Raw genomic sequence first — 20,577 nt, 5'->3', positions numbered from 1 at the left:
TCTTCTAGGTGATAGGAAATGGTACAGTCTCACTGGGAGTTATCTGAAGCATATATGAGACCTCAAAGCCCACCCCCACAAGGATACACTTCCTCCAACAAGGCCATACCTACTCCTACAAAGCTATGCCTCCTTATAGTGCCACTCCCTATGAGATCATGAGGCTAGTTACATTCAAATTACCACAAAATGATGCTAATTTAAGATCCATGCTCTGCCCTGTCTCTAACAATAGCAAGCCTTACTCATTTACCTAGCTGACTCTCACTGAGCTTCTGCATGCATGCTGACAATATTATATGATAGAGTCAAGTAGTGGAATAGAGAAGTTCAAAAATAATTGCAGAACAGGGTGCCACAACACAGTATGTCAGGTCCTGGACTTGAGGCATTTGAATGTATAAAAAAATCAAGGTAAGCAATCAAATACATGAAGGACCTGATGTGCCTATAGGATGAAGAGGAGCCAGTTGAATCAAACTGTGACAGTTCAGTTATAAAATATGAGTGAGAATTACCAAGTGTCACAGGCCTTCCAGAAAGTACTCAGTTCTATTGGTGACAAAAGAAAATAATGATCAAGGGTTCAACAGCAATTGCATAGGCCTAACAGCCCCTTGAAATTTCATCATTGGTCTTATGTGTCTCACAAAAAATTTGGGTTGGATCATACTGCCAAAAGTAACATTTCCATGTTTTTAAATAAGGACATTACTAAGCCAAAGAACTTATGACTTATATAATCATCATAAGGGATAGATTCTACTGTGTAGCCCTGTTTTCCAGAACATGCAATTGAAGCTCAGGACCATTAAATGATAGCATCAAGGTAAAAATAAGATAGTTTGGTGACTTGCCTATAATCCCAGCACTGGGAAGACTGAATCATAAGGATCATCAATTTGAGGCCAGAGTGGGATACATAATGAGATCCTCCCTCAAACAACATATATATTGTGCATGTAAATCAGCAGTTCTCAAGCTGTGGGTCACAACCTCTTTGACAAGCCTCTATCTTAAAAAAAAAAAAATATTTGCATTGTAATCCATATTAGTAGCAACATTACAGTTACAAAGTCGCAATGAAAGTAATTCTATGGTTGGGAGCCACCACAACATGAAGAACTGAATTAAAGGGTCATGCCATTAGGAAAGCAAGCTGGGAACCACTGATATGGGAAGACAGATACTGACTGGAGAGATGGACCAGCTACTAAGAGCACTTTCTGATGCCTAACTCCATGGGGGTGGGGGGGTCTAATGCCCTCTTCTAACCTTTGCAGGATCTCAGGCATGTGGTGCTTCTATGTACATGCAGACAAAACACTCATACAAGTAGAAATAAACTTAAACGTATGAGGAAAGAGATTTCATGGAGCTAGAAGTGGGATAATGAGAGAACAGGTATCTTGTAGGAAGAAGAGAAAAAGATGATAGTGAAACATGAAAGTAGAAGTGGGGACAATGTTCGTGGAAGGAGAGGAGTAACAATCGGAAGATTTGGGGGGAGTAAAGGAATACAGTGAAAGGGGAGATGAATAAAAACAATGTATATTGACAGATATGAAAATGTCACAGTTAATGTATTTGTATGCTTTAAAAACAATTAAAATGCAAATACATATTTAAAATTAGTCATTTAAAAAGTTAAGGTTGTGCTTATTTCTCAATTCCTAACAAATCCAGGAAAAGTATTTCTGTCATTGTATAGTCATATGTAGTTTGAATAGCCTTCAATTTTAATTCCTAAAATGTATTCATGTATACATCTAATTACTTTCTTATTTCAAAAAATAGCTGGTGTGTGTGTGAGAAAGCAAACCCTTCCATTAGAGGTGTGAGTCTACTCTGAGTCAATGCAAAAGTTTCTTTCTTTGACTCAGTGAGATCTCCTTATAATATTTATCTACAGGTTTATCTGATTAATTCTAGGGACCCAAACTTTCTAAGTATCTATGTGCATATGTTAAGAAATAAAGTAAACATTAACTGTGCATCTCAAATAATTACAAAACACTTGGTAATAAGCCCTATCTAGGACACAGCATAAATGTATATATAAACTCTAACTTTGGAATTCATGCTTGTCTTCATCATCCTAGTTTATGAAACTCTAGTCTTTATTGTCCTTATAATAAAAATACAGGGGTTTATGTAAGAATATAATAGGATTACCAGCAGCAACTGAACAAAATACAATTTCAAATTGCTCACTTAACATAAGCAAAGAGAGAACACTGGGTTTTCACTAGCTCAACCTAACAACGTTAGGCCTTCTTCCTTGTGACTAAGAGACAAAATAGGATGGCTAGGACGGTGGCAAACCTAGGAAGCATTTGTAAAGCACTCAGGAGACTATAGCAGCATAGAGATGCATAAAGTAAAGTCTTTTCACAGGGAGGAAAATAATCCTCTACTTCCTGTCCCAAAGCAGGCCACATTTTTAAAATGAAGTCTTTCTGATTCTCTATCTCTTCATTTTTATTTATTTATTTATTTTTTTTTTTTTTTTTTTTTTTTTTTTTGCTAAAACAAGTATGTAGCATGGCAAGTCTTCCAATGAAAGTGATGTATCAGATTTGAGATAAAAAAGGGAATTGGGGGAGTTTTTATATGTGTTTTTAAAATGAAACAGATCATTTTTATATTAAAAAATGCTACTGTGTTATAAAGTAGAATTTTAATAATGTGGATTGCTGGAAGAATTAAGGGTGTGATCAAAATGAATGAATTAATTTGGTCTCTGAAGAATGCAAGCTATTAATGTCAAGAGTGTTTATCTGGGAACTGATTCTCCATTGAATTCACAGTGCAACCTGATCCACCCATTGGCCTCAACTGGACTTTACTAAACATCAGTTTGACCGGGATTCATGGAGACATCCAAGTGAGATGGCAGCCACCACCCAGTGCAGACATTAGGAAGGGATGGATAATTCTGGAGTATGAAGTTCAATTCAAAGAAGTAAACGAAACTAAGTGGAAAGTGGTAAGAGTCACTGCATCCTACACTTTGACATTTCTTCTTCCCAATTCAACAATCACTTTCTCATTTGTGATAATATTTTCTCCCACCTAATACCACATGCCCAAGCTGTGCATCCTACAACTTATTATCAGAGTAAAACTGATGTAATCATTAAATTAATATCTTAAAATTATATGCAGCATCAGATGGTGAAGTGAATCTTCCATGTAGATATATGAAAAAATATTGGAAGAAGAAAGCCATTTCCTTAGTTATCTTCAGTATTCAGTTTAACCATGGAGCAAGGTCACAGACTAACTTTTTTGCTATCTTTAGAGATGTGGCGGGACATGAGTAGGCTCATGATCAAGGTCAATAGTACACTATGGACAAATGTCAACCCATGATTGTAGCTGTTGCTACTCATTAGACCTCCGTTAATATTTGTTCTTAGGTCTCTCCAGGAGAGAGCCATAGAGACGGGATTTACCCCACAGAGGTTACATGCCTCAGAGAAAATCAAGCTAAGAGGTCCCAACATAGGCGAGCAGAAAACAAGTTGGCTCCTGAACTTCTCACTTCCCTGCCAAGAGCATGGGAACTCAGCACTGAGATAAATTCCACATGGCACACAACAAGAAGGGAAGCAGGATTACCATGCCATTCCAAATATAACTAATTTTAAATCAGTCTAACCACATCCACTGCCCTGGCCAAGCCAAGCAATTTCTGGATAGGCATGAGGTTGTACTCAGCACTCTGGCAGAGATCACTCCCTAAATTTTGAGACACAAGGCCCTGTCCTTCAGTGCAGAATCAAAGATGGAAGTCAATTTTGTCATTAGCAGAGAGTAAAACTTGAGCTGCTGCAGTTACTTGTCTTCAACGTTCTGTTTTCTGAATCATTATAATTTAGACACCTGGTTTGTTAAGTTGGTACCAAAAGTGGCTGGTTGGATGCTAAGTCAAACCAGAATTTCTAAATCCGAGTCATAATCAAACATTTATTCAACAACTAGGTATAGGAACAACTACTTTGCATAAGGTACTGAAGGTGCCTGAGGTAGCAGTTTTCAAAATGAGTACCGTGTACCTCTGTGAGCTCTTGAGTCTGTTTCAAGGGAACATACAAGGTCAATGCTAATTTCATGGTATACTATACCATGTTTATTCCACAAAACAAAAAAATATTAATAAGGAAACTACTGGCTCTTGTCATGAGTTGAGGCAGTGGTCCCATTGTTTACTAATAGACACTATATTCTTCATCACTGTGCAGTTTACAGGAAAGGGTGGAAATGGTTTCATAGGAGACTGTGTTTAAATCTCAACCCTTGAATTCATCAATATCTAAGCGTCTATGTGGTTCATGAAGAGCAATAATTACTTTATTCAAAAGTAATGATGGAGCAAAACAAATGACTGATTCAACAACTGAACTAGCAGCTCTTTTACATGAAACAAATTTTACATGAATAACAGCAGATAATACTAGTAGATAGTTACTCATATTTGACTTGTCTAACATTTCTTAAGAAAGAAATTTACACTTCCATTAAACATATGACAGTGTTTGTTCCAATGATAAATTTTGACTTCTAGGAGAAATGTAGACTTTTAAAAATTGTGTATTTATAACCATGAGTTTGATAGCCTTCCAACATCCAAGACTAACTCCAAAAAGGTCCATGGTGATATTAGCAAAAATGGTGAAAACTTCCAAACTGTACATGGCAGTGAACCAGTTCACTAGATAAAATGTTTGCAAATATTCTGAGAATAATTATACTAATTATCATTACTTCTTATCATGTCAAAGATGTTTTAAAAATACTTACACATGGCATGATGGTTCAGTAGAGCAATTAATGTATGTATTCTTTTTACATAAATTATTTTAACTGACAGTGTAAAATCTGCTCTCCTTAGTACAATTCATAGTTATTAACTTTAGCATCTAAGGCAGTGGTTCTCAACCTTCTGAATATTGCTACCTTTTAATACCGTTGCTCATGCTGTGGTGACCCCTAAACATAAAGTTATTTCTGTTGCTACTTCATAACTGTAATTTTGCTACTATTATGAATCACAATGTAAATATCTTCAGCAACCCCTGTATAAGTGTTTTTTGACCCCCAAAGAGGTGCTACCCACAGTTGAGAACTGTTGCTTTAAGCTGTTCAGTGGCTCCCTTTAGCATATTCCTCCAAACTAACTGGATTTTTTTTAAACCAGCATCTAACCAAACCTCCAAACTTCCAGGCCCTGGTGATTACAAAGGTGGTCTGCTTATGATTTACCTTTGCTGAGTCCATATATAAATGATATCATGCAGAGTTTGCCTTTCTGTGCCTGTCACATTTTATCTGAATTATTCTACCATCATCCATATTGGAAAAAAAAATATTCAGTAAGGATCATAGCTTTCCATTCCCCATATATCCCATTTTCTAACCCTTTTATCTATCAATGGACCCAGGTTGATCCATATTTTGTCTATTGCAAGTGATACTAGCATTATCATGAACAGGAAAATATATCTTCAACATACTAATTTTACTTTGAATATAAAACCATTAATGAAATAACTAGATCATATGTCAACTCTGTTTTTAAATATCTGAGTGACATCTATACTCTTTTCAATAGTCACCATACTAATTTTTATTTCTATGAACAAATTAGAAAATTCTATCATCAACAATCTCAGCCTTCTGTGAATGCTTGGAGTTACTTGCCTGGAAAGATAGACCCACTAATAGGAGTGCAAATGTTATAGGAATAACTACCTTCTGGTTAGACTTAGAGACTTCTCTTCACAAGGTGGAACCCATGCCTGACCTCATTTGTTGGGCCAAAATAATACATCTGGCTAGATTATGAGCCCTGGAGGAGAACATAGCATCATTATTCTTCTAAATGGACATAGTAATTAACTGCCCCACCCCAAGTTATTATCATTCTCCTCATAGATTAATGCAGCTCCTGACCCTCATCAGAGAGGCTTCTTTTCTCAATAGACAGTGATTAACACAGAGAACCACAGTCAACATTCAGAGGATAAGAGGCAGCAGAAAACTCAGCTCTGAATGGAACATCAATATCCTATCCTCTCCTCCCAAGATTCAAAGGTTATTAAGGAAGAAGGAGAAGAAATATTAGAAGGGTCTAATGGAGTAGACATCTCTAAGGAAACTGTTTTCTGGTCATGACAATGCAGTTGCACACATGAAGTCATAGCAGCTGGGAACATGCCAACCAAAATTCCACTGTGGATGGGGGAGAGGCTTGTGAGGTTCCCACCCCTGCCTGAGAAGCTCTTGGCGATTGATGGCTGCTGGAGAGGGACAATCAGTTTTCTTCAGAGATTCTAGATCTGAGGGGCCAATCGTGTTCCAGCAGATGGTGCCACACGCATAGGCACATAGAAGCAGTAAATAGACTGAGTATTTTAAGAGAGAGAGAAAAAGAACTCTAAGTTGAGAAGGAAAGTGGTAGAGGATAGGGAAAGAAGGAGAAGTAGGTTTAATCAAAACATTATAGGCAGTTATGAATAGTAAATAGAATTTTTCTCACTTCTTTATTAGTTGATGCTCAGCCATTAAAGGCCAAATAAAATATGTAAAGGAACCTTTTTGCTATTGATCATTTCCAATATTTTTCTTGTCTCAACTTCACCTATTTCTGCTCTTACATTTGGCATCCCCTTCTGCTACCTTTGGGATTACTTTGACCTTTTTCTAGTTCCTAGAGGTATAATTTGTGTTCTTTATTTGATGCAGCTGAAATTTCCCTCAGAAAACTGAAATATAGCATAGAAAGGTACATACAATTAAATTTGAGCAGTTAAATATAAGCAATCTAGGAAGTGAATTGTATCACAGATTGGTAGAAGTGAGTGCTGGAAGACTGGCAGTGTCTATAGTATACAAGGCTCTCACTGGGGCCTGGAGGAAGATAAGATGTCCCCACACAGGCCACTGTCAGAATAGGTACAGTATGAACCACATGAGAAGATTTCAGTTTGGAGGTGCAGGTGTGAAGTGTTGAAGAAATGGGAGATGGGAGAGTGGTGGGCTTGTCTCTGGGGTTCACTGTTATTTACAGTTGTTAGTGAAATCTATGAATAATACTGGTGACAATAACAGGGAAACCAGGCCTTGATCCAAGCATTAAACACAAGCTTTTAAAATTACTTTATAAAAAAGAAAACAAACAAGCTTAAAATTAGCAGTCCCATTTTCAGCATACAAATACTGCATACAGCTGGGCAGTGGTGGAGCACACCTTTAATCCCAGCACTCGGGAGGCAAAGGCCAGCCTGGTCTACAAAGCTAGTTCCAGGAAAGTCAAGGCTACACAGAGAAATAATGTCTAAAAAAAAAAAAGTGCATATATTCAGAGGCTCCTGTAAGAAAATGCATCCATGTCACATACACATAGAGAAAACAGCTTTGTGAGTAGAAACCAACTGGGGTGAAAGAAAATTTGTTTCAGATGCTAGTCACAGCTTCTGACTTAATAAAACAAATCATAGGGTTTACTTACATGAAAATCCATGCTGTTGGAAAGGTGGAGTGTTGCATATTTTCTATAACCAGGAACATGAAAGGATGTTGAACACCGCCTGCTACAAGGGTTTGACTTAGAGGGAAATGTTGTGGTAAGATGGATGATGGGTCTGCTGCTTTGAAAGCAGTATCTAATCGGCTAAGACTCTACTCTCACTGCCTTCCTCTGAGAAAGGGGAATAGCCACCTTTCAAAGCTGTGAAGCCTAATGTTCAATGCCCAAGGTCTGAAGTGACTTTCTCTTATATGTATTTTCCTGGGGATACCAATGATGACATATCAATAAATTGTTCCACCTAATCCTAATTTAACCTTACCAGTGAGTTTATTGAGTGCATTTACCTATAGGAGTATGTGTGACTCCAATGCAGAGTAGCCTGCCACAGGATAGGTGACGAATGCTACATCCTAGCTGCTCCCTGTGCAGCTTGTAGGCAGCTAAGGCAATTGGATGGTTACCTCTCCCCAGCAATAATTACTATGCAAATAATCCTTGTAGAAGGGCCTTGTGAGTCATCTAGGTTTTATGAACTCCCAGCCTTCTGAGCTTTGCTTACTTCCTAAGTCTGGAACACTCCTCCCAGGAGATAATGCTTCCATTCAGAGAAAATAGCTGCACAACACTTTCCTATGCAGATTCTTGAGCAACAGACTACCCTGAAGTAGGTTTAAGACTTATGGCATGAATACAGTGTGTAGCTGCTTCAAATAAACTTATTTGGCATTTCAAGACAGCTATAGTATTTCTAGGAGTTATTTCAATTCCTGTGATTATTAATAAATGACTAGCCAGATTTTCCAGATAATATATATTCTACAGATACATAATTTTCTTATGGCCATAATTTGATACAGTGTGTAAATGTGGGGTTACCTGTTCTAATATATTGCTCCATACAAAGGTGTAATGCCCCAAATAAGTAGATAACATATTTGTACTTCTCTGTATAGCTCTGCCATCCTTAAATCTGTTATAACTTAATTTTAGTGGACTACCTAATGACCTAAGGCAAAGACATAGCTATATTTCTTTAAGCAAATGTATATCTTTGGGTTTATTCTAAAAGAAATTTGAGGATTGTTATTATTATTATTTTAACAAATTTATTATTATTTTAACAAAATTATTCTTACATAATTTATCTCAGTGTATTTCATTTAACAGCCAACTCCCTCTGGACAAGTTAAAATACTACTCAATTTCTAGAATATGAAGAGAAAAGAGAAAACAATTGAATAATTTGTGCATTGAGTTGTTGATACCTGAAGCAATATGTTTCTATATTTTGTTTTGCTAGACGGGCCCTTTATGGTCAACATCAGTTCCACTATACTCATTGAGACTGGAAAAAGAATATGAAGTGCGTGTGAGATCCAGACAACGGAACTTTGAAAAGTACAGCGACTTCAGTGAGATGCTCTATATAACATTTCCGCAGATGAACACATTGACATGTGAAGAAGGTAAAGTGTGGGTAGGGCCTTTAATTTGAAGCTAGCATGACTTTTGACAACATAGCAGCTAACATATGCCTACACTATTGGCATATTGTCTAGGTCAATATACCTTAGTTTCATATATCTGGAACAAGGCATTGAAGTCACTATCTGTAGAAGATGTATGCATTGAAAAAAATCAAAAAGAGGGACTGGAGAGATGGCTCAGTGGTTAAGAGCACTTCCTGTTCTTCCACAGGACCCAAGTTCAGTTCCCAGCACCCACATCAAGAGATTGACAACCACCTGTAACATCAGCTCCAGAAGATCTGCCACCTCTAGCCCTTGCTGGCACCTGCCCTCACATTCACACATACACATAATTAAAAATAATAAAATAAAATTTAAAAAAATAAGAAAAAGATTTCGTTTCGTTTCCAAATTATTTGCTTTAGGAATGGCTCTGGGGCAGGTGGAAACTCAGATAAATACAGGGCTTGTTCCTGAACAATAGAATTCTAAGGCAGTAGTTTTTTGCCTTTGCATATTTCTTTGTATCTATATTTCCAAATTTGTCTACAAGTGTTTGTTTTGCATTTGTATCTGGAAGAAACAAGGTCATCTAAAGTTGGGAATGAAATTGTGGTGCTTGTGGATTTGGGGAAGTATGAGTGTATACCTAGAGAAAGCCTACTGAGCCATGGGTTACTCATATTCATGGGATGCATGACACATTTAGAGATCCTACACAGGAGGACCACAGAGATGACTCCAGATTTCTAGTTATAGTTGGTTTCTGCCTCTATGGGAGAATATGAGGAACCAATCTCGAAGAACTGGGGAGCATTTAGTCATAAGGAAAGAGGTAGAAGTTTCACAGGCAAATTGTCCCACCACTCATAAAGTATAGTGATATCTGAACAGCCTCAGTACAATGTACATAAACACGTAGTTTTAAAGCTATAAAAATGTGTTCTATGTGCCTAAGTATGTCACAGTTACTCTGCCCTCATAATTTTGATATAGCCTCCGTGAGCAAGCTAAAAAAATATCATTGCAGTTTAAAATATCACATAGACATTATTTACTTAAGTTCAACAAGCAACAGTTTCTTCTTGGCACAGCCCTAGTGATATTAGACATATGAGAAACTTACAGGTTTAACTTTTTTGCAACCTATTTGAAATGTGCTTTTGGTTTTGAATTTTTTCCTTTTTTCTAATAATGTACTTTTAATTTTAACATCACTACATCATTTTCCCTTCACTTTTCCTTCCTCCAACCCTCCCATGCACTACCACCATCACCACTGCCTCACGTTCTCTCAAACTCTTGACCTCTTTTTTCTTTTCTTGTTGTTTTCAAGACAGTGCTTCTCTGTGCATCTCTGGCTTTCCTGGATCTCACTCTGTAGACCAGGCTGGACTTGAACTTACAGAGATCCACTGCATCTGACTCTTAAGTTCTGGGATTAAAGGTGTATGCCACCAGGCCCAGTGGCCTCTTTTTCTTTAACTGTGTTTACACACATACACATTTACAGTGGACAAGCATGTTTTATCCTTGGGAAAGAAAAAACTCCAAATTCATCCCATTTTGTTGCCATGATTATCAAGTGAAACACTAACTTTGCCATATGAATTCAAATTAACAAATATTTTCATGTGAGAAAGGACAGTGTAATGTAAATTTTGCTTCAATTATTCATAATTCTGTTGGTGAAATTTTCTTTCCTGTTTTAGATTTCCGGTTTCCATGGTTCTTAATTATTATCTTTGGAATATTTGGAGTAGCAGTGGTGTTATTTGTAGTGATTTTTTCAAAACAGCAAAGGTAGGTGTAAAACAGTCTTTTTGATATGTTTTTGCAAAATCTGATCTCCTTGTGTACTACCCTGTATGGTGTAAAAAATTTCTCTTGTAAAGTAGGAATGGGTATTATTTATTTATTTATTTATTTATTTTTCTTATTTTACATATTGATTCCAGTTCCCTCTCCATCCCTCTCCTCCCTCTCTTTCACCCTCCCATGCCCCCCATCCACTCTCCCATCCCATCCTCCCCACTCCACATGTAGGGTGATGATTTCCTGGAGGGGTCATCTAAATCTGTCAAGTCATTTGGAGTAGGTACTAGGCCCTCCCTCCTGCCTATAGGTTAAGGGAGTATCCCTCCATGGGAGATGTTCCCCCAAAGTTCCTTTGTGCACCAATGATACATCCTGGTTCCACTGTCAGAGGTTCCTTAGACTGCCCAGGTCTTCTAGCTGAAACCCATGTTCAAGGGGTCTGAGTCAGTCCAATGCTGGATTCCCAGCTATCAGACTGGAGGCCCATTAGCTCCTCCTTGTTCAGATCAGCTGTCTCTGTGGGTTTCTGTAACCTGGTCTTGTCCTCCCTCTCTGCATCTGGATTCCAGTTTGGCTCAGTGTTTATCTGTGTGTGTCTGCCTCTGTTTCTATCAGCTACTAGATGAGGGTTCTATGTTGGTGGATAAGTTAGTCATCAATCTCATTATCAGGGAAGGGCATTTATGGTGGCCTTTCCACTGTTGCTCAAATTGTTAGTTGGGGTCAGTCTTGTAGGTCTCTGGACATTTCTCTAGAGTCAGTTTTCTCTTGAAACCTATAATAGCTCCCTCTTTTATGGTATCTCTCTCTGTCACTGTCTGTCTGTCTGTCTCTCTCATCAATGGATATTTCAATGTGCTCAGAAAATTCTATTTCTGGTTTTACTTTTACCACATCTATACTTAGTCTGTAGTGTTAACCTTGAAAAAATGGACAGTTTAGGTCAGTAAGTCATATAGCACATGAAGAGGTTTGCATTAGTGCCTGTGTATATGTTGACAATACTTTCATATGTGAAGAACTCCCCAAAAGGAATCAACAAGTCTCCCCTTAACATCAGGACCCCACAGTATCCCTGGGAGCTTCTGCAGAATCTGATCTGTTGCCATCATCATGTACAATCTAATTTAAACAACAAATTGAAGCCACCTGACACTTTCTCAAGTTTATTCATAAGATGTTGATTTCAAATAAATTTGGGTTCCATTTAAATTCTTTGGCCATCCATGGATTTATGTTTCACCTATGTTTGTAAATTCAGTCAGAATTCCTTCCGTGTTTTAAGAAATTCTATTTTCCAGTTTCTTGGAAGCCAGAGAGCTGAGTGTGACTATTCAATCACTGCTGTTTGAACATGTTGGTACCACTGACCCTCTCTGAAAGTCCACATTTTTTGTGGGCAATGTGATCTTTTAAATCCCTTTGAACAATAAAGTATCATTTTTTACACTTGAAAAGACATGGATTTCAGAAAATATTTATGCAACATGCAGGAAAAATATTGATGTTGTTTGTCATTTGTTACATTTAAGATATTTTCAGAATCACATGAGGTCATGAGCCACTTTCTAGGACAAATGTCACTTTCAAGATTCCCAGGGTTCTGTTAGTCTTTGTACTGCAAGTCCTGTATCCTGGAAATTCCTCAGGTATTCAGGGCCACCAATAGTCAGTTGCTCTATCTAAAACAGAAATCAAGTTTTTCAGCTGAAGTCTAGAGGTCTCAGTGACTCAAAATGAAATCTAGCAATATATGGTATGGGGTTTTAGTTGTTGCAGCAATCCAAAATCCTCCAACCTTGAAGTTAGCCATCCTCAAAATAGACTTTAACTAGCAATAATCCAGGCAATGCCAGCATTCTTGAGTGCCAAGAATACCAAAAAACTACAATTGAATGAACTCCATTTTCAGTTTCATGTTCAATTTTATCACGTAAATTTTGGGGAAAGCAAAACTCACTGTATAATTTCATTTTGAACTTATCGTTTTTTGTTTGTTTTTTTTTGTTTTGTTTTGTTTTAGGCCACATTTCTGTTTGATCTATTGATATCAAAACAACTTTTTTAGTTGTTTGAGAAAAATAAATATATCTTTAGATTTTTAAGTAAGGTGTGAGCTTGAATAGTACCAAAAAGAGTCAAATCAATGGATTTGTGCTAATTAACCTACACAGCTAGTGACATTCCAAAATTTATATGGAGCGGTAGTAAATAAAATTGCTATGTATATAAAACCTTCACCCTTAACACTAGTTGTCTATGTCACATCATGAAGGCCAAGAAAATATGTGAGGTTATCTAGTTATTCTAGCTTTAAAAATACATCAAATGAAATATCATCCTCTCTATAAACAGGATTTGTTTTAAAAGAAGTGTGTGTGTATGTGTGTGTGTGTATGCATGTGTGTGTTGCTTTGTTTGCCCAGACTGACTGATTTTCAACTTCTGATTCTTCTGCCTCCAACACTCTTGGTCTTATGTGGTGTTAAGAATTCAACCCAGTGCTCTATGCATGCTAGGTAAACATTATACAGACAAAACTCAGTCATCCCCACTACTCAAAGGATATTTTGTTTTCTTATTATTTTGGTGGGGCCAGAAGATAATGAAATGGATTTCACTGTAATATTTCCTTGCATAGACACCATCATGTTTTCTTCTTCCCTCCCCTCCCCCACCAACCTCCTCCTCTTCTTGCTGTCCTTTCTCTTCCTCAGGACCAGAAGACCTCCCTTCTGTTTTCTTCATATATATCACATTGTCTTCCCTATACTTTGCATTTCTCCCAACTTCTTCCTCGTCTCTCAGAGTCTCCTACCTGCTTTCATATCCTACATACAAAGGAATATAGAGAGAAACCGAAATCTTTGTTCCATATCTGAATGAAAACATAGTGACATTTGTCTTTCTGCATCTGCCTTGTTTCACTGAGCCTAACAGTTTCCAGTCACATGAACCTTCCCACAACTGTGATTTTATTACCTTTATGGCATAATAGGTGAATATATGCACCACACTTCCTAAAAGTATATTTTCTATGAATAATGAACCTTGAAACAAACTGTAACGCTCAGTCAAAATCAACAAATTGTGAAATTCATTTGAAATCCTTATCGAACTCCTGCTTTCTGTGATAGCTTGAGTTTTGTAGAAAAGAATCACTTTCTTTCACTTTCATACAGAAACCTTTATCACTACCCAAGTTTGCATGTTGTGATAAAAGTGGTAAATTAAAAGAAAAAGCACCAATTGGGACAAAACTAACACATGGTTCCAAAATTAAAATGTGCCAGGTCTCGCTCAAAATCGCAGAGATGTCAAGGGCTCCAGGATCAATATCTCTTTCAAGTGTTGTGAAAGAAGTTTACCCTGGTATAATCCAAAAATTTACAAGTAAACCTGGCAAAGTTCATGTTAACATTCATATTTGAATTAAGTACATTTGTACTTAAAGTTTCAACCCAGACTATCTTTCCTTTGTGCTTGTTCCCACCATATGATGCACTCAGCCCCTGAGCTATTCATTCATGAAAGAAAGAGCAGAAGTTGGAAACCAAGGGGCTGCAGAATCACAGTAGAACTTTGGTTTCTATTTTGGAGTGAGGATTTTGCTATTAAGTATGAGACTTTGTAGGATTCCTAACAATGAGAATGGATATGTCTCTGACTCTTTTGCCTGCTCTTGAGACTGCCTGGTCCTGGCTGGTCCTGTCTTAATTTACAGACGTTTGCCTTGTCTTATTGTATCTTGTTTTGTCCTATTTGGCTATGTCTTTTGTAGACCTGCTTTTTCGTAAAGAGGAAACAGAGTGGGAGTTGATCTAGGGGAGTTGGGAATTGAGGGGGAGGGATAGGAGGAGTGGAAGAAGGGTAAACTGGTTGGGATGTATTGTCTGAGAGAAGAATCTGATTTTAACAACAAAAGTTGAGCCTTCTGGGCTTAGCATTGAATGTTGAGATGTGTAGTAAACTAGGCTGATCTTCCTGTGTAGTGCATGATCTGAAGTAGAAGGACAGCTTTGAGGAGACAAACAGCTTACACCATCACCATTCTCCTAATAATGGCACTATAACCAATGATTTACACTACTAGCTTGGACCCTTGGAGTTTGGGAGGTCTCTGTAGTTTAAGGTCATCACAACTACAGAAAGCCACTAACATCCACCAAAATAGATCATAATCTTTAAAAGAAGAAGTGTCACAAAATCAGACATTAGCTATTTGGAAAACTTTGTTTCATATTATTGAGGTTTGTCGGGAACAGTCTTTGTGGGGCTGCAATTGGAGCCCGCCTAGTGGCCCCAAGTCCATACCAGATGGGGAGAGTGAGGTTGAGGGAAAGGCTAGCTATAGACAATAAGGAAAAAACAGAGAGACACAAAAAAAGGTCAGGAGGGCAGATCAGTCAATACTGAAATACTGAAATGTCATGAGTTTATTTTTCACTACTCTTACCTTATCCAAAAAGGGGAACACAGTATCATGTATATGGAACAAACAGGCTTTTCTTCCTTCCTCACTTATTCTAAGGTTTCAGTAACCATACTTTAGCTCTAACTTTTTTTTCCCTAGCCTTGAGAGTCAGGAGTAGCCACACCTCAGATTCAGGCCTGTTGTTATTTAGACTAAGACAGCCAAACATCCTTCTGTAGCCACACCTTTGACCGTTAGGTCTTAGGACTTGCTGAGGACAACTTTGAACTCTCCTAGTGCCAGGATGGAATGCAGCCATTTTTATGGGTACCCACAAATTTACTTTGCATTTTTATATCTTTGAAAACTTGAAGGATGCATTTACAGACCAAATGACAAAGCAGCACAGTGTAGGGCAGACCATCTGGCTTTGGAGCAGTCATTCTGGGCCTGAACACCAACCAATTCTACCAATGTTCTTGCACGACTGGAGTGCACAGATAATATCATCTCTATAGTCAGACTTTCTTTGGACCACTAGCTCCTGAATAATGACATGGAGACTTTTTCTTATTATAAAAACTTGGCATTAGCTTAAGCTTGTTCCCAATTGGCTCTTATAACTTAAATTAACCTTTTTATATTAATCTATGTTCTGTTGTGTTACCTCTCCTCCACACTGTACATCCCACTTCTTACATGTCTCCTTGACAAATCTCTGCCTCTCTGGTCTTCCCACTGAGTTCCTCTTTTTCCTTAGAAATCCTGCTGTCCTTTCCTGCCTAGCTATTGGCCATTCAGCTCTTTATTATATCAATCAAAAGGTGCCTTAGGCAGGTGAAGTAAAACAGAGACATCTTCACACAGTGTGATCAAATATCCTACAATATGTATCCCTTTCTGCTAGTTGTAAGGATTAGATGAATTGTTTAATGCAGGAGTCAATCATCTTGTACTATAAATAATCATGGGGTGAGATTTTAGGCTCTAGGAATCATATCTGTAAAAAAACCACTTGGGAGCATCAGAGCTCAGTATGTTAGTTTTAAGGCATAAACTCCAGTTGTGATGGAAACAAATAGATGGTTTATTCAAATTTGTTCAAGAAATGATTACTGCCAGGCAATAAGTAATAGAATTTCAACAAGACACAGAATCTGTGGAATAAACGTTGAAATTAATTACAGTCAGAAAGCAATTTTAGGGACTAGAGACTTTGAAGCTCATAGTTCTCTTGCAGAGAACCCAAATTCCATTCCCAGGACCCACCCAGGGCAACTCATGTCTGCCTCTAACTCCAGCTCCAGGGGATCTGACACTTTCTTCTGGCCTCCCTAGGCACTCACTTAACCTGTGGAGTATATTCAGAGAGACACATTAAATAAAAATAATAAGTCTTGAGGGGAATGCATGGAAGGGGTTCAAGAGAGGATAACTGGGAGAGACTGGGGGAAAGACAGGAAGGGAGAACACAGTGTAATTCAATTTCCATTAAAAACATTAAAACAAATCTTTTTTAAATGAAAAATAACTGCAATACTTGAAAGAGTAAATGTAAATACATCATAGTATTGTGTATATAAGTCCATCTTAATTAGAGATAGCTCAGATTAGTCTGTCCTATTTTAAATGATTCATGAAATATCAGGCTGATTAGAAAGTATCTTAAATGTTTTATGATTACTATGGACTGTGTAGTGCTAACTTAGTCCCACCTACTCTTTTTCAAGGGCAAAAATGACTTTGGTTTTACTTCTCCTCTTCTTGGTGTTATATGCTTTAAAGATGTCTTATAAGTCACTTGGAAGTTAACTTTAGATGGAGTTAGATTCCTCACAGCCAAGTATTAAAATTGGCTATACATCAAAAGTGCTAAGCAAAAAAAAAAAAAAAAAAATAGAAGAAACCACATTTATTGAAATGATTTTAAATGAAGGATTTTGTGATTTTTTTTTCTCAAATATTTGTCATCTGCCCATGTCATCTGTCTCTTTCTCAAATTCTCCTTATGTAAGTTATAAAAATACTTAGAAGAAGTCATGGTATTGCCTCTATTTTATTTCTACCTTTTGAAATAAGAGAACATGTACTCTTTAAGATGTGTAAAAATAAAATCTTATTTGTTTTCAAGAATTAAGATGCTGATTTTACCCCCAGTCCCTGTTCCAAAGATTAAAGGAATTGATCCAGATCTTCTCAAGGTAATTAGCTCTTAAGTTGTTCATCATTCAATCGAGTAATACCTATACTGTCCTCTGTTGAGAGGGTTTGAGCTTTTTGTTTGGTTGGTTGTTGTTTTTATTTTGTTTTTGCAAGCTCAATGCATCCTATTGAAAATTATTTAATGGTTTTGAGTTGCTTTTCATAGATCTCCACCTTCTATCTGCTTCCTAGGAAGGAAAATTGGAGGAGGTAAATACCATCTTAGGCATTCATGATAACTACAAATCTGACTTCTACAATGATGACTCCTGGGTTGAGTTTATTGAGCTAGATATTGATGATGCAGATGAAAAAACTGAAGGGTCAGACACAGACAGACTTCTAAGCAATGCCCGTGAGAAATCACTCAGTACCCTTGGAGCCAAGGATGATGATTCTGGACGTACCAGCTGCTATGACCCTGACATTTTGGACACTGACTTCCAGACCAGTGACATGTGTGATGGTACCTCAGAGTTTGCCCAGCCACAGAACTTAAAAAAAGAAGCTGATCTCTTGTGCCTTGACCAGAAGACTCTGAAGAACTTGCCTTATGGTGCTCCCCTTGGCTCTCTGCACCCCTGCAATCCCCCAACAGCGGAAGACAAACCACAGCCGCTTCTGAATACTGAAATTGAATCAACCCACCAACCAGCCTCTACACAGAAGAGCAATCCCGCTATGCTGGCAAACATCGACTTTTATGCCCAAGTAAGCGACATTACACCAGCAGGCAGTGTAGTCCTTTCACCAGGCCAAAAGATGAAGGCAGGGATAGCCCAGTGCAACACACAGCCACAGCCAGAGGTGGCTGTACCTTGCCAAGAAAATAACAACATGAACAGTGCCTACTTCTGTGAGTCAGATGCCAAAAAGTGCATCGCTGTGGCTGCTCACTTGGAGGCCACGTCGTGTGTAAAACCAAGCTTTAACCAGGAAGACATTTACATCACCACAGAAAGCCTTACTACTACTGCCCGGATGTCCGAGACAGCAGAGCTTTCTCCAGATACTGAGATGCCTGTCCCAGACTACACTACGGTCCACACCGTGCAGTCTCCACGGGGCCTTATACTCAACGCAACTGCTTTGCGTTTGCCTGACAAAAAGAAGTTCCTCTCCTCTTGTGACTATGTGAGCACAGACCAACTGAACAAAGTCATGCAGTAGCCTTTCCTATGTTGAATAGCAGAGAAATGGCTGGGCATGAATGCCTAAACCAAAACCATGTTTTAAATCTGTGTTGGGAGAGTGTGATGGTGAGTGTGGATTCTAAAATACCTTTTCCGGAAATGTCGAAACAGTATCTTAAAGTGGAAATCAAGAATGCTTAATCAGATAGATTCCCAATGTGAATTATAAATATTTTGAAGAATTGTCTCTAAGACTGCATATTGGCAGTGATTGTCTGTATTGTGGGTCTAAATTTTGTGATACTAAGCATTAATTAGCTGTTTTTCATGTATGTAAATCATGCTTTTTGGAAAAGCAAAACAATCAGGTGGTTTTTGCAGTTCAGGAAATTGGATGCAGATTATAGCACAGGCTAATTTCTTCTTTTAAATAACTGAGAACAAAAATTCTAGGCAAGAAGGGAAGGGTAGTTTGGATATGTAAAACATTTATTTTGACATAAAATTGATAAAGATATTTTTAATAATTTACACTTTAAGCATGGCTGTTTTATATACTACACACATATTGTAGTTCACAAAAATCCATCCAAGGATGTGGCAACTACAGTGTAAGGAGGGTTTAATGCTTTGGTCAATGAACCTAAAGAAAACCAACAAGTTAGATTTTTTTTTACAGCCCTTTTTATAACTCCTCAAATTTCTTAACTCTACAGTGTCTAATAACCTGCAGTATTGGAATAAACTCATTTTAAAGGTTTAAATGAATATTTTCTAATTTACAAAATTTAAGAATTTTTATGTAGATCAATATATCACACACCAAACAATAACAGACATGATATTTACGAAAGAAACACTTTCTTCACCAATTTTAAGTTGAAGCCATAGGGCCACATGCTAACAGAAGTAGAAGTGATGGCAGTCTTACTGGCTAGGATGTGGAGGAGCTGTCGAAACACGTGGAGTGGAGTTTTAGAAGCCTGGGGATTAGGAAAAGGAGACTCCCACACCCATGCAGCACTGTCTCTTCAAAAACAGTTGGTTTCTATAGTCACCTAAGAATTAATACATGCAAAGAGAAATTCATCTGTTGAAGCACATTGGATAAAGTTAACCAGGTAATTGAATAGAAAATGAAAGGCCTAGATCTTTGTTTCACAGCCAGGCACACACTTGTAATTCATGGCAAAAAAAGGGGGGGGACAGAATAAATGAGTTTCCAGTCACAAAGGACAACTCAGAATTAATTAAACAAGTAGCAGAAATTTTATCATCAAACCTTTCATAAGATATATTTTAAGTAGTAAGAAGAGATTCATCATTTCTTATTTACCCATAGGAAGATTGGTCTCAGAATATTTAGGAAAATACCCAATATAAAAATGCCTCTTTGACTCCCAAATAACATACACATAGTTCTTTGGGTTGGCCCCCTAAAAAAGATGTATGAGGAAAAGAAGACTCTCAGCCCACTGAAGAATATTTCTCATTTTAAGTTTTTTTTTAATGCTTGAAACTTTAAAGTTTTAATGGTATTTGCCATTTTGCTCAGACATTTGTGGGGAAACAGGCTTAATGTTTAGTGGTGTTACATTCTCCTCCATGCAGGAGAGGCAGTGACAATCTAGCATTGAGTGTTTGTGGTTCACTGTGTTACTTTATAATAGATTTTAATAGATTTTTCTGCTACCTTGCTGCTATGGTTTCTCCAATAGCTACATGATTTAGTTTATATGAAATATCATCAATTTAGAATCTATTCAGCTTAAAGACGTGTGTTTTGATGAACTATCTTACCATTTCACCATAGGCTGACCATGTTTCTATAGCCAAAAATAGCTAAATACCTCAATCAGTCCCAGAATGTCATTTTTGGTACTTTGCTGGCCACACAAGCCATCATTCACAGTATGACTAGTTGTGTCCTGCAGTCTATATTTAACTTTCTTTTGTGTCTGTGGATTTTTTCCCTTCAAAGTTCAATAAATTTATTTTCTTGGA

At 37.5% G+C, this 20,577-nt stretch overlaps 1 protein-coding gene across 1 annotated transcript in view; it reads left to right on the top strand.

The window, feature by feature from the left end:
• Nucleotides 1-20,577, top strand: part of Ghr (growth hormone receptor) — a 222,419-nt gene extending 201,842 nt beyond the window's left edge. Inside the window, exons 6-10 of the mRNA XM_051182481.1 lie at nt 2,811-2,989; nt 8,838-9,003; nt 10,719-10,809; nt 17,370-17,439; nt 17,633-20,577. Coding sequence (XP_051038438.1) covers nt 2,811-2,989; nt 8,838-9,003; nt 10,719-10,809; nt 17,370-17,439; nt 17,633-18,610 — 1,484 coding nt within the window. The 3' untranslated portion in view covers nt 18,611-20,577. The remainder of the gene's footprint in view (nt 1-2,810; nt 2,990-8,837; nt 9,004-10,718; nt 10,810-17,369; nt 17,440-17,632) is intronic.

The sequence above is a fragment of the Phodopus roborovskii genome, unplaced genomic scaffold (genome assembly GCF_943737965.1).
Source record: "Phodopus roborovskii unplaced genomic scaffold, PHOROB, whole genome shotgun sequence".
Classification (NCBI taxonomy): Eukaryota; Metazoa; Chordata; class Mammalia; order Rodentia; family Cricetidae; genus Phodopus; species Phodopus roborovskii.
Note: the sequence above shows the minus strand (reverse complement) of the source record. Positions and strands in the feature narration are given on the sequence as shown.